The sequence below is a fragment of the Carcharodon carcharias genome, chromosome 13 (assembly GCF_017639515.1).
Source record: "Carcharodon carcharias isolate sCarCar2 chromosome 13, sCarCar2.pri, whole genome shotgun sequence".
Lineage (NCBI taxonomy): Eukaryota > Metazoa > Chordata > Chondrichthyes > Lamniformes > Lamnidae > Carcharodon > Carcharodon carcharias.
This window is the reverse complement of record NC_054479.1, coordinates 35,039,091-35,052,304: the sequence shown is the minus strand read 5'-3', so window position 1 is coordinate 35,052,304 and position 13,214 is coordinate 35,039,091. Positions and strand designations below refer to the sequence as shown.

The 13,214-nt window shown below is 40.5% G+C and overlaps 1 protein-coding gene across 1 annotated transcript in view; it reads left to right on the top strand.

Moving 5' to 3' along the window:
- Positions 1-4,236, top strand: part of vps37ba (VPS37B subunit of ESCRT-I a) — a 45,101-nt gene extending 40,865 nt beyond the window's left edge. Inside the window, exon 4 of the mRNA XM_041203371.1 lies at positions 1,557-4,236. Coding sequence (XP_041059305.1) covers positions 1,557-2,039 — 483 coding nt within the window. The 3' untranslated portion in view covers positions 2,040-4,236. The remainder of the gene's footprint in view (positions 1-1,556) is intronic.
- Positions 4,237-13,214: the final 8,978 nt, after the last annotated feature.

The window sequence follows — 13,214 nt, the reverse complement described above, 5'->3', positions numbered from 1 at the left end:
TGGTACCTCTATATATTGATTTAAAAAACTTTCCTGAACACATTTGACAAACTCCAAGCCATCCAGCCCTTTTACAGTATGGGAATCCCAGTCAATATGTGGAAAGTTAAAATCTCCTACTAGCACAACTTTCTGTTTCTTACATCGGTCTGCTATCTTTCTACAGATTTCCTCCTCCAATTCACTCTGACTATTGGGCGGTCTATAATACAACCCTATTAGTGTGGTCACACCTTTCCCATTCCACTGCTCCACCCATATGGCCTCTGTAGACGAGCCCTCCGGGCTGTCCTGCTTACGTACAGCTGTGATATTTTCCCTGACAAGTAATGCCACTCTTTCCCCCTTTCATCCCTCCCCCTCTATCATGTCTGAAACAAAGGAACCCCGGAACATTGAGCTGCCAGTCCTGCCCCACCTGCAACCAAGTCTCACTAATAGCAATAATGTTGTAATCCCACGTGCCAATCCACGCCCTAAGCTCATCTGCCTTTCCGACAATACTCCTTGCATTGAAATAGATGCACCTGAGAACATTTCTATCACGTATGGACCCTTGATTTCTGTCTATACATGCATTCCTCGCTTGAACTTTATCCTCCTCCACCTCACTATCTGCTCTAACACTCTGGTTCCCCTCCCCCTGCAAATCTAGTTTAAACGCCCCAGAGCAACACTAGCAAACCTACCCGCAAGGATGTTAGTCCCCCTCCAGTTCAGGTGCAAACTGTCCTGTCGGAACAGGTCCCACCTTCCCTGGAACAGAGCCCAATTGTCAAGAAACATGAAGCCCTCCCTCCTGCATCATCTCCTTAGCCACGTATTTAGCTGCATTATCCTCCTATTTCTAGCCTCACTAGCATGTGGCGTGGGTGGCACTCCTGAGATCGTAACCCTGGAGGTCCTGTCCTTCAACTTAGCACCTAACTCCCTAAACTCCCTTTGCTGGACCTACGACATCTGGCTGCTCACCTTCGCATCTAACCCATCCTCTGCCCACTTACTGTCAAAGTGGCTGGGACCTTTAAATTTTGGTTTACAGCAGCTAGTGCTGTAAAACGGAGTGTGGCTTCACTGCACGTTTATCAGGAGGCCCGGGTTGGAAGTCTGGGTGAGAAATGTACAACTCCAGATGTGGTTAAGTGAAAAGGAGCAGAGTGGAAATTAAATGGTGATTGCTACTCTATGGAAGTTCTGGGCCACTGTCTTTAGTTACTAAACTAGTGATATGTATATGGGCTGAAGGAACTAACGCAAGCATAATTTTAAACCAGGTTTATGCATTATTCAGTTTTTATGACTAATGTATTGGGTGGTATAGATTTTCAACGCTAAATTGGTGACTCTGATGTGATTTAAACCCAGCGGTAAATATGAAAAGATCAGTTTTAAATTTTTAAAAAGTTTAGTTGTGCCTTTCCATTTAAACATAATTTTGTTATGTAATAAAATGTGGGAATCGCTAATATAAAATGTTTTTTACTTTTCTCCTTTTTTTAAAAAAAAATGTAGGAATTGAGCAAACTGTTAGTGGCTTTAATCTCTCAAATTTTCAGATCATGGCTCAGGAGTTTCTGGATGGTGAGGTACCCTTGGACGTTTTCATTGAGCAGTATCAGAATAAAAGGAAACTTGCTCATCAGCGACGGGTGAAAATTGAAAAGCTGCAAGAGATTGTCTTAAAAGGACCGAGGCAACGGTTACCACCGCTGCAGAAGCAACCTGAGCCAATACAGACAAATCAGAATTCCAACTTTACAGAATCCAACACTCCTCCCACTGTTGTGCCTCGGAGGGTTCCACCTCTCCCACCCACTGGAGCCAACCCCACTCCATTTGCAAGTGTGGCCGTGGGAGTTGAATCAGTACCTCCTTATCCAGTTGCTGCTTTCCCTCCTATCCCACCAAGATCAGGGAATAGTGCTCCAATTCCCACATCTCAGTTAGGTTATCCACTACAGTACAGGCCACCTTGTCCTCCACCAGTCGCTCAGAAAGCTGGACAACGTCCTCCTCAGCCAGGCTTTATTTTGCAGTAATCTTATAAAATGGGGTCCATTCTACTTTTTGCATAGGTGCTTTTAAATTCTGCTGAAATGTTCAGTGTCTGATAAAGTGTACGTGATCAATATTTCTTTGAGGGGGAATCACTGCATTTGTTGGGTGAGTTCAAATTAGACGTTTCCTCCAACATGGCATTTTTTTCTTAAGAATTTCAGAAAATTATGTATAACCACAAAGTTCTATTTTGTGTGAACTCTTTTGGATAAAATGTTCGAAGATGTAATGGGGCCTTTTACCCTAATCTTTCAATTTTATAATGCTTTGGAATCCATTGCACTTTTTTGGATAGAGATCTTAAGTGGAAACTCATTAGATTCAGATGATGCAAAAAAGGTAAATGGTACATGAAGTTCATTTAAAATTTAGAAATAGCCCCTTAGCACATGGTTGATATAAATTTATTTGCTGATTCACATTTAGAACTAAGTTGATTTATTCCTGAAAAGTTATCTTTTTCTGCTTTTATACAATGATTGGTATAGACATAGACTCTATAATCATTGCCGGTCTCACAACCCTAGCTGTTTGTCCCTATAGAAAAGGTAGGACGATGTGTGTTTGTATATTGCGTGCTCTATGAAGATTATGCCTATGTGATTGTATGGTTGGGTATAGTTTTCTTAAACTTTCGGCTGAATTTGACCATGTTTTTGAAGGGGAGAGCTTCATTGTATTTCGTTCATTTCAACACTAATGAAGCAGATTGAACCTTAGTTATCTTTCACTTGAATGTTATACTAAAGCTTCTTAAAATTAGCTATGATCAAACAGGACTGGCCAAAAAACTGAAATTGAATTGTTGAATTGTCTTGCTGATACATGTATAAACCACTTTAAAACTACAAATCTTATGACGACAAAATTTGCTACTTTTGACTTTTAGCTTTAAAAAGCTTGGTAGAAATTTGTCTTCGGCACTAGGGTAAAAAGGGAGGTATCGTGTCAACTGCCTGTTGCACACCCTGCCTTTTGAAGTCAGTGGATCTGAATATTGGGCAGGCTGTATACCAGCCCGTTGATGCAGTACAACTGAGGACTAATTTCTACCTCTTTTTAAAGCATTATATTCTACAACTAACTACCCTTTTCAATTTTTCTACCGTGAAATGTTGGAGCTGGATTCTATTTCGTTGACTGTTACCTTGTGATGAAACTGCTTTAAAATTGTGAAAATGTATAGAGTAAAATTTATAGGAAGAGTGTTAGATAACCCTGTTTCACCCAGATGTATTAGAAAAGCTGTTTTTCTTCAGATAAGTAAGCTGTGTTGCACATTTTATCCAATGTATCTGATCAATGATGTATGTTAAGCAATTCCATTCAGGGCCGAAAGCAGATGTGCTACTTCATTTATTTGCAAATTCAAGGTATATATGGCTGAATATTGAGTCTAGAACATACATTTGTTATGTGCCTTAGCAATATTTGTTATAAGGGACAGTGGGAGATGTTTTACTTTGTAAACTTGTGATGCTCATGTGGGCAGCACTTAACTTTTCATAAAATGTATGTTTTTGAGGAACCAGAAGGATGGAAAGGAGAGTTGTAGGTAATCGGATTATTTGACTAAGCTCGTAGTGTGCAGTATATTGGAATTGTTAAATGACTGTAATCTCCTAATGTTGATACTAAAATTGAGCAAATTAGTTTGTGGTAAGATAACTCCTTGTGTGCTAAAAATGTGCTATTGCAAGTGACTGACAGTCCAATCTCTTAACTGTTTTGTTATGACCCTGAAATTGCATGTTGAGTTGCAAAAATCCTTTGCCATATTTTGTCATTTACAACTCAGTCAAGTGATGTAGCAGTAGCAACATTTTTAATCTAACAATTGAGAAAATTGTTTGAGTATGGTTTGTAGGACAACTTGGTCAAATTGCTTAAGTTGGCTTGAAAGGACCCTAAGATTAACTATGTCTGCTACAATTTTTCATTCATCAATGATGGAAAACTCTTTATTAAATAGCTGGTAACTATGTGCCTACCATAGGAAAAACTCAGCACTTCAATTTCAAATGTTTTTTTTTTAAAGTAAAATATTTGACAGCACACTTTTTTGTGAAGTTTATAGTTCAGAACTGCTGTTACTAATGATTGTTGTAGTGATGAGCTACACAAAGTTACCTCAAAATATTTTAATCATATTCTATTAATAAAATCCAATGTACTATATCCATTTTCCTATGACTCTAATTTCAATTCTTCTACATTATCAGTAAATGATGGTGTCTGTAATTACCACGTGAGTCATGAATTGAGTTTAATCTCCCTTTTAGCATTAAATTCAAAGGTCAACGGTACTTGGCAAGTGAGTAGATCTAAAGTAGAAATTAACAGCGTGCCACCTGTTTCTTTGATTTTTCAATGAAATTAAATGTTCAATTCTGGATTTTCATCCAAAATTGTGTTTTTTACAATCAGTTGTAAAAACCTTGGTTTTATCATTTGTGGGAACGGTGTAAAGTACGGAAATAGCTAAGAGGCATTTAACAACTCCTAAGTGCTCAAATTCCATCTATGGTCTTTTAAGATTTATAATTTGTATTTAACTAGTTTAGGGATCTAATAATAAATTCACTTCTGTATTATTTAACACCCTAACATCTCATTCTGAAATTATATAATCCCTGCAGAATCACAACGGGATATATGATCTACAATAGCAATAATTCAAATATATTGTAATTTGTATATATATTTAACCCCATTTTTGTACTAAAGGTTATATCAGCTTAAAATTGAATTGAACAATGTACAATTTCTACAGTCACTGGAAATTATTTTCAAAGCACCTCAATGTACTGCCTCTATACAATGGAGCACTGTTGACTTGGGCAGAGCCTAAACTTGGATCATTTATCTTTGCTTGATCATGGGTATGAATGGGATGTTGAAATTCTGTTGTGGTTGGCACACAAGATTAGTCAAATGGATTACTTATTAAGGCTATGACTTATAGGGGTGATATGAAAAGTGCACGTAACTCCTTGTAATTAAAACATTGATGCTTGTTGCTGTAATTTGTGACAACTGATCTAGTCTATTGTGAAGCTTGTTAACTCAATGCAGATGAATGGTTACTTTGTATTGGCCTACATTTTGTGCACATCTGCATATGCATAAACCTTTATATTCGCACACTCCTGAGGTACTTTGGACACTCTTCAGGCGTTAGGGGAGGTGATAATTTAGCGATTTTTGTTTTTGAAGGTAAAATAATGAGGCAGACATGTTTAGAAACCAAATTCAAGTATCAGTGATTGGTCTAGAGCCCATCATCGATTGTGGAGGGCAGGGGTTATTTGCAGTGGGCCAGCGTTAAAAGAGCAAGGATATGTGCTGAGATGTAGTGTTGGGGAAGATTGTAGTGATGGGGGTAATGGAGAAGTGGGTGTGCAGGAAAGGATAGAGCATGAAAAGTTATATTTGTGTAGGACAGAACTGGGGCAGTGAGGGTGTGTTAGAACAAAGAACAAAAAAAAGTACAGCACAGGAACAGGCGCCTGCGCCAATCATATTGCCCGTCAACTAAAACATTTTGCACTTCCGGGGTCCATATCCTTCTATTCCCATCTTATTCATGTATTTGTCAAGCTGCCTCTTAAACACCACTATCGTACCTGCTTCCACCACCACCTCTGGCAGCAAATTCCAGACACTCACTACCCTCTGCGTAAAAAAAACTTGCCCCGTACACCACCTCTATAGTTTTCTCCTCTCACCTTAAATCTATGTCCCCTAGTAATTGACTCTTCCACCCTGGGAAAAAGCTTCTGACTATCTACTCTGTCCATGCCACTCATAATTTTGTAAACTTCTATCAAGTCGCCCCTCAATCTCCGTCGCTCTAGTGAGAACAATCCGAGTTTCTCCAACCTCTCCTCATAGCTAATAACCTCCAGCCCAGGCAGCATCCTGGTAAACCTCCTCTGCACCCTCTCCAACGCCTCCATATCCTTCTGGTAATGTGGCGACCAGAATTGCACGCAATATTCCAAGTTATGCTGACAAGAAACTAGTAGATTGTCATTTAAGATCCTATCTGGATTACTAATGTCCTTTTAGGGAAAGAAATCTGGCCTGTGTGACACCAAGCCCACAGCAATGTGGTTGACTCTTAAATGCCCTCTGAAATAACCTAGCAAGCAGCTCTGTATTACCTTCACCTTCTCGAGGGCAATTAGCAATGAAGAATAAATGCTTGTCTTACCAATGATGCTTATATTCTGTGATTGAATTATAAAAATTAGGAGCTTAGGTGGGTTGATGTTCCAGCGAATGAATAATCTGGGGAAACGAGGCAATTTGGAAAGGTATTGAAGATGACCTAACTGGGTTGTGACATGAATGAAGTGTACCAGATATTGAGGTAGTACTCCAGAATAATTTGAGGGCAAAATTAGAATTCTACTGTCTCAATAACTGAGTGGGTAATGATTCCTATCAACCAGAAAGTTTCCATGTTCAAATCCATATGGAGTTAAGTGATATCACTAGGGTTTGTGTGGGTATTACAACTCATTGAGCTGTTTCCATGAACAAAAAAAAAAGCCAGAAATAATGCTCCTGATCGCTTTGCAGTGATCCAAGGTGGAAACTGTGAACGTTGGCTGAGGACTTGAGCAGTTTTGACTGTGCTAAGAGGCACTCAGGCCAATTATAACTTCTGCTACTAACTCAACACTGACCAGAATTTGAACATGCGACAACAGCACACCAGCTGTAAGAGTTGCCCACTGGGCAGAATTAACCCAATTACATCGATGAGACTGACACGAGTGTTAAACAATTACATTTATGTAATCTTATAGGATGCTGTTCTGTACATTATGGATCTTAGGCCAATTCACCTGGTCTGTGGGCCATCAGAGACTGGACATATAACCAGAGGTGTGCATCAGGACCCTACTGGAACGGTAAAAGGGGTGTGTCCCATGTTTCTCAACGCCCCCCATACATACTCCATTGCAACTGAGCTCTCCAAGAAGAGCACATTTCTGGTAAAGCAAGACTCTGAAGACCCAGCAAGAAATGTGGAGCAGTGTCAAGAGCAGTGTGGGGAAGTTCAAGCGATTGGTGCTCTTCGGAAGATCTGGGCCATTGTGATGTGTTATGTAAATGAGAAAACTAGTTCCCCTGGTGGCTCAATGAGTAATTGCACAGTGTGGGGCCATCCAGCAGATTAGAATAGCACTGAGGATGAAGAAATTCTGATCTCATTCTTGGGGGGGTGGGGGAAAAAACGTTCACAATGGGGTTGAAAAGAATTTGGAATGCACTTTTTGAGAGAGGAATACAGTAGTTTCATAATTTGCAGTTGGGGTGAGAGGTAAAGTGTCCTTCCCTTGAGCACATCAATTTCCATGAACCTCTTAGTGTCAACGCAAGGACTGGATTTTTCTTTTTGAAACAATTATTTGTGGTAATGATAATGTCCTGTTTTGGATTTCTCAATGGAACTAGGTCCTGGGGATATTCCCAATAGATCTGCTAGTGAATGCAGCAAATAGTTTAAGCTATGCAGACTAGCAAGCCCAAAAATTTGATCCTTGGCCTTTGCTGTGATCTTGGCTTGAGTGGGTTTTCAGGGTGCTACAGTAGGCTTCAGCAGCTTAGGGTTAGGGAGGGAAAAGATGGCCAGGTTTCCTGCTTATGACCAATCTTAAATGCATGAGAGGCCAAGATCAAGCTTGACTTCCTGTTTACAGTTGATCTCCCTGCTTACAGTCTGGACACAAAGGGAAGAGGGTAGGGTAAAATTCCTCATGGGTATTAAATCATCAGTACAAAACAAGATTTCTTGGTTTTCACTCAGGCTGACTCTTGGCTTGAGTGAGATACAGGAGGACAGCTGCTGCCCACTCTAAACCCCTACAGTAAGTAACCATGATCAGGGGCAAGAAAACAATATATAAGCTTTTCAAAGGGGTGGGGCAAAGCAGATGAGGCAGAGACAGAACATGCTACAGAATGGATCTGAGGTGGCGAACATCCAGTTTTATAAATTCCTCAGTTTTCTAAATTGCTTGTCATTGTCTAGGATTTGGATGTGGTATTATGCATTTGAGCAAGTAAGTCATAATTGTTCCCTGTAGTCCAATACTTCTCATTTCATGGCTGTATTCTTGAGTATGGGCACTTGTTTAGCCTGTTTCTAACTTACTGGTATTTCACCAGTGTCCAATAACACCCTCATAGTAATTGGAAGTGCCTGGGTTTTCTCCACCCTTTGGGCTAAATACCACCTATTCCTACAGACTTGAGTCTTTTTAACTTCACTAGGGCATTTGCATTGAAGTAATTGATTTTGCCTGGGTAATCTGTAGCTGGTATGTGGCTCCCATTCCTTATGGAAGTAATCATTCAGAGTATTTGCTATAAAATTACTATACTATAAGAATCATGTGCTTTACTTCTCAGGATGAGCAAATTATAGGAAGAGAGTAGGAATCCTAGTATACAAAAGATCAGTTCATGGTTACTGGCCAATCTCAAAGAGCGATCATGATTAAGATCAAAGCAAAGTCTTTTGTTCTGATTGTCATACAAGTTTATGCCCTGACACAAGATCACAGTGAGCAGGTCATAGAGGCATTTAATGGTGGTATCCTGAAGTGTTATGATCAAGTCAAATTGACTTATTTGGTAATTGTAATGGGAGAGTTAAACATTAAAGTCAGTGAAGGAACATCAGGGACACATGTCAGTCAATATGGCCATGGATTGAGAAATGAATGAGGAGAGAGACTGATAAAAAATTTTGTCAAGAAAATTATCTGATGTTGGCAAACCAAAAAAGCAACCAAAAAGACTACACTTGGAGAAGTCCAGGCGATGTGTATAGAAATCAAATGGATTGTGATGGTGAAACATTTTAGAAACAGTATATCTAATAGTTATACAGTATCCCCATGCAGATATAAGTTCAGATCATTGTCTCCTTGTGGCAAAAATCATGAAACTAAGTCCAAAAAAAATGTGCAACCATTTAAACCTTAACATGTTCAAGGATGAGAGCATCACTTGTTCAGTCAAAGTTTAAAAAAAATACAAGTATCAAATGTCTCAGAATTGAGGAAAAAGAAGAGAGGTCTCAGAACAACAAATCGAAAGAAATAGAAGGGATGCAGTAGCAAAGAGATGGACAGAATATGTGAACTGTATGAAGATCCAAATGGAGGGTGTCCTTAAGATCTAAAAGCAAATGAAGGACCAAATGTTATATCAGGGTAAAGAATGCTTTGAAATTGAGTACAGGAAAAGTTCCAGGCATAGATGAAGTAACAAGCAAACATCTAAAAGCCCTTGGAGAAAAAGATTTGGAAGTGATAACAGAAATTTGTGATCAAATCTATATCTAAAAGAATGCATTCCAAGTGACTTGGGTAACTGAATAATCAATGTCTCAAGAAATAGGGTGTCATCATTTTAGAACTATAAGCTTAATAAGTCATATCATTCAAGTGATCTTGAAAATCATAATAGAAATAACACGTTTGAAGCAGAAATTGGTGAAACAGTCTGGATTTGGAGCTGGAATAGGAACGAGAGAGGGAATATTTAACCTAAGGATGATCTTTGATAAATATCTAGAAGTAAACAAGAACATTTACATATACTTCATTAACTATGAAATAGCATTTGGTTGTATTTATCACCAAAATTTAAGAGATGTGGCTGAAATGTGACATTGACAGTAAAGATGAGATTTATCCAGAGCTTATATTGGAACCAAACAGTGAGCATCAGATTACAAGAAGGACATTCAGATATCTTTCAGATGATAGTATGACGAGGCAGTGTACTGTTGCCAAAATTATTCAATCTGTACACAGCAAATCTTTGGAGAATTAGATGTACTTCCAGGAGTAAAAATGGGAGGCAAGAACATAACAAGCAGCAGGTACAATGCCCATAGACCTCTGGAATTTCTACCCTTACTTCCTTCAGTATACTCAGAGGTTACTCACCGACCCTGGTGACACATCACTTTTTTTTTAGCCCAACCACTACTTCCTCTTTCATTGATTTGAGAGAACTCCCCCTTGAAATCCATCTACAAAGGAGTCAAGACAGATGCCTAAGTTAGTAAATGGTCAGATAGCTGCTTTCTGAAGAATTATACCAGCAATGGCAACCCTTTCCTGCTGATCCCTTTTCCCCACCCTTTCCTATCTGAAAGGGAGCAGTTGTTTTCTCACATGGGCTTTTTCAATTTCTGCAACCCTCCTTGGATATGCACCAGAAACATAAGCCAGTCCACTTGCACAGCCCAAAAAATGCAACGATTGCCATTTTAACCTACTGTAATAGTCTCAGCCTCTATCCCCTAGAGTGCCAAACAATGTTCAATGAGCTGAATAATGGTGGGTGTGGCCTGAGGCATACAACCAATAATCACCCAGGTAAGAAAACAGAATTAATTTTGTTTCCAATTTCCACCCCGCCATCATTTTTACGTGGTCCATCCCTGACACTTCCCTTCCTTGACCTCTGTCTCAATTTCTGGTGACAGACTGTCCACCAATATTCATTACAAGCCTATCGACTCCCACAGCTACCTCGACTACAGCTCCTCACACCCTGCTTCCTGTAAGGACTTCATTCCATTCTCTCAGTTCCTTCACCTCCATCGCATCTGTTCTGATGATGCCACTTTCAAAAACAGTTCCTCTGACATGTCCTCCTCCTTCCTTAACCGAGGTTTTCCACCTACGGCGGTTGACAGGGCCCTCAACCATGTCCGGCCTATCGCCCGCGCATCCGCCCTCACACCTTCCTCTCCCTCCCAGAAACATGATAGGGTCCCCCTTGTCCTCACTTATCACCCCACCAGCCTCCGCATTCAAAGGATCATCCTCCATCATTTCTGCCAACTCCAGCATGATGCCACCACCAAACACATCTTCTTCCCTTCAACCCCCCTGGCGGCATTCCGAGGGATCGTTCCCTCCGTGACACCCTGGTCCACTCCTCCCATCACCCCCTACACCTCAACCCCCTCCCATGGCACCTTCCCATGCAACCGCAGAAGGTGCAACACCTGCCCCTTTACTTCCCCCCTCACCGTCCAATGGCCCAAACACTCCTTTCAAGTGAAGCAGCATTTCACTTGCACTTCCCTCAATTTAGTCTACTGCATTCGCTGCTCCCAATGCAGTTTCCTCTACATTGGAGAGACCAAATGCAGACTGGGTGACTGCTTTGCGGAACACCTTCAGTCTGTCCGCAGGCATGACCCAGACCTCCCTGTTGCTTGCCATTTCAACACACCACCATGTTGTCATGCCCACATGTCCGTCCTTGGCCTGCTGCAATGTTCCAGTGAAGCTCAACGCAAACTGGAGGAACAGTACCTCATCTTCTGACTAGGGACTTTACAGCCTTCCAGACTGAATATTGAGTTCAACAACTTTAGATCATGAACTCTCTCCTCCATCCCCGCCCCCTTTCCGATCCCCCTTTTTCCAATAATTTATATAGATTTTTCTTTTCCCACCTATTTCCATTATTTTTAAATGTATTTCCATCCATTGTTTTATCTCTACCTTTTAACCTATTTTGATCCCTTCCCACCCCACCCCCACTAGGGCTATCTATACCTTGCTCGTCCTGCTTTCTACACTTAATGTCACCATTAGTACATTTCTTAGCTAATATCACCATCAACACCTCTTTTCCTGGGCCTGGCCAAGTTGGCAATTAACAGGTCCAGGCAGCGGGCGATCGACGGGGGAGTCCCGCCCGATTGTTTGTCCCTCTTCCGTGGCTACGTTCGCTGCCAGATGTCCCTGGAGAAGGAGCACGCGGTGTCTGCTGGCACTCTCGAGGCCTTCCGTGCTCGGTGGGCACCGCGGGGACTGGGGTGTTTTGTTGACCCCTTTAATCACATTTTGATTTAAAGTTTGTAAGTTTCCTTTAAACTTTGTTCTTGGTTTTACAGCTGACCTGAATTAGGGGCTGTGCCTGATTTATCCCAATTTTGTTGATTTGGTTTTCATTTAAAAGATTATCAACACCTCTTTGTCTTTCTGTCTATGACATCTTTTGGCAATCTCCACCTATCACTGGCCCTCTATCCAGCTCTACCTGTCCCACCCCCCATCCCACCCCCTTAAACCAGCTTATATTTCACCTCATTTCTATTTTTCCTTAGTTCTATTGAAGAGGCATACAGACTCGAAACGTTAGCTGTATTTCTCTCCCCAGATGCTGTCAGACCTGCTGAGTTTTTCCAGGTGTTTTTGTTTTGGATTTCCAGCATCTGCAGTTTTTTTTGCTTTTATCTAAGAAAACAGAATTACCTGACCACGAGAAAATTTTTTTTGCATTTGATGAAGTGATAAGCCAATGACACTCGATGAGGGTATGTGTGATGTCGGGAAAGCAGGCTAGCGGTTCTGAGTTCATTACTTTGGGAAGAGTTAAGGTTACTGAGTGTTAAATCAAATTTGCAGAGGATAAATGTATGATATGAGTAAGAGCAGAAGGAGAGAAAAGGACAAAATTCCAGACGTAAAATAAATCAACCTTTGGCATTGACTAGATTGTGGAATCTTGAAAGAGACATGGCAAACCTGCCTGAAATCTGATGTTAAATTGCAATAGAAATCCTCTGTGAAGCTTTACAATGTTTATATTTGAGTGAGGACCAAGGCAAGCTTCGCACAGAATCAGCAAAAGGCTTGGTTTAGAGACTCTGAAAATTCAAAAACTTATTTTGTTTCAAAGTATCAATGAAGGTTACTCAATTGCTCTTCAGATTTATTTTGCTATTATACAAATCTAATTCTTACAATTTGTCGGTTGTTTTGATACTCACGGTTGGTATTCTTGGTGTTTTTTCATCCAACAAAGTGATCAGCCTAAGCATTTTAGTCTAACTTAAGAAATGGGTAATTGTTACTCCTGTAGAATTCACTCCATTCAGCGGGTGTAATTTTAGATCATTGGACATGTGGATCCCAAGGAAAACATCTTATTGCCATGGCTACAATTCACATTCACAGCAACTGACTCAATGTAGGGGTAGAAAGGGTAGTTGTGGGTTGAGCAGGACACGCAGGTTGCAAGCCAGTGGAGTGGGATATCAGGGGTTTATGGAATTTGAACCATTGACAATTAAATACTGGCGAGAACCAAAAACAAAG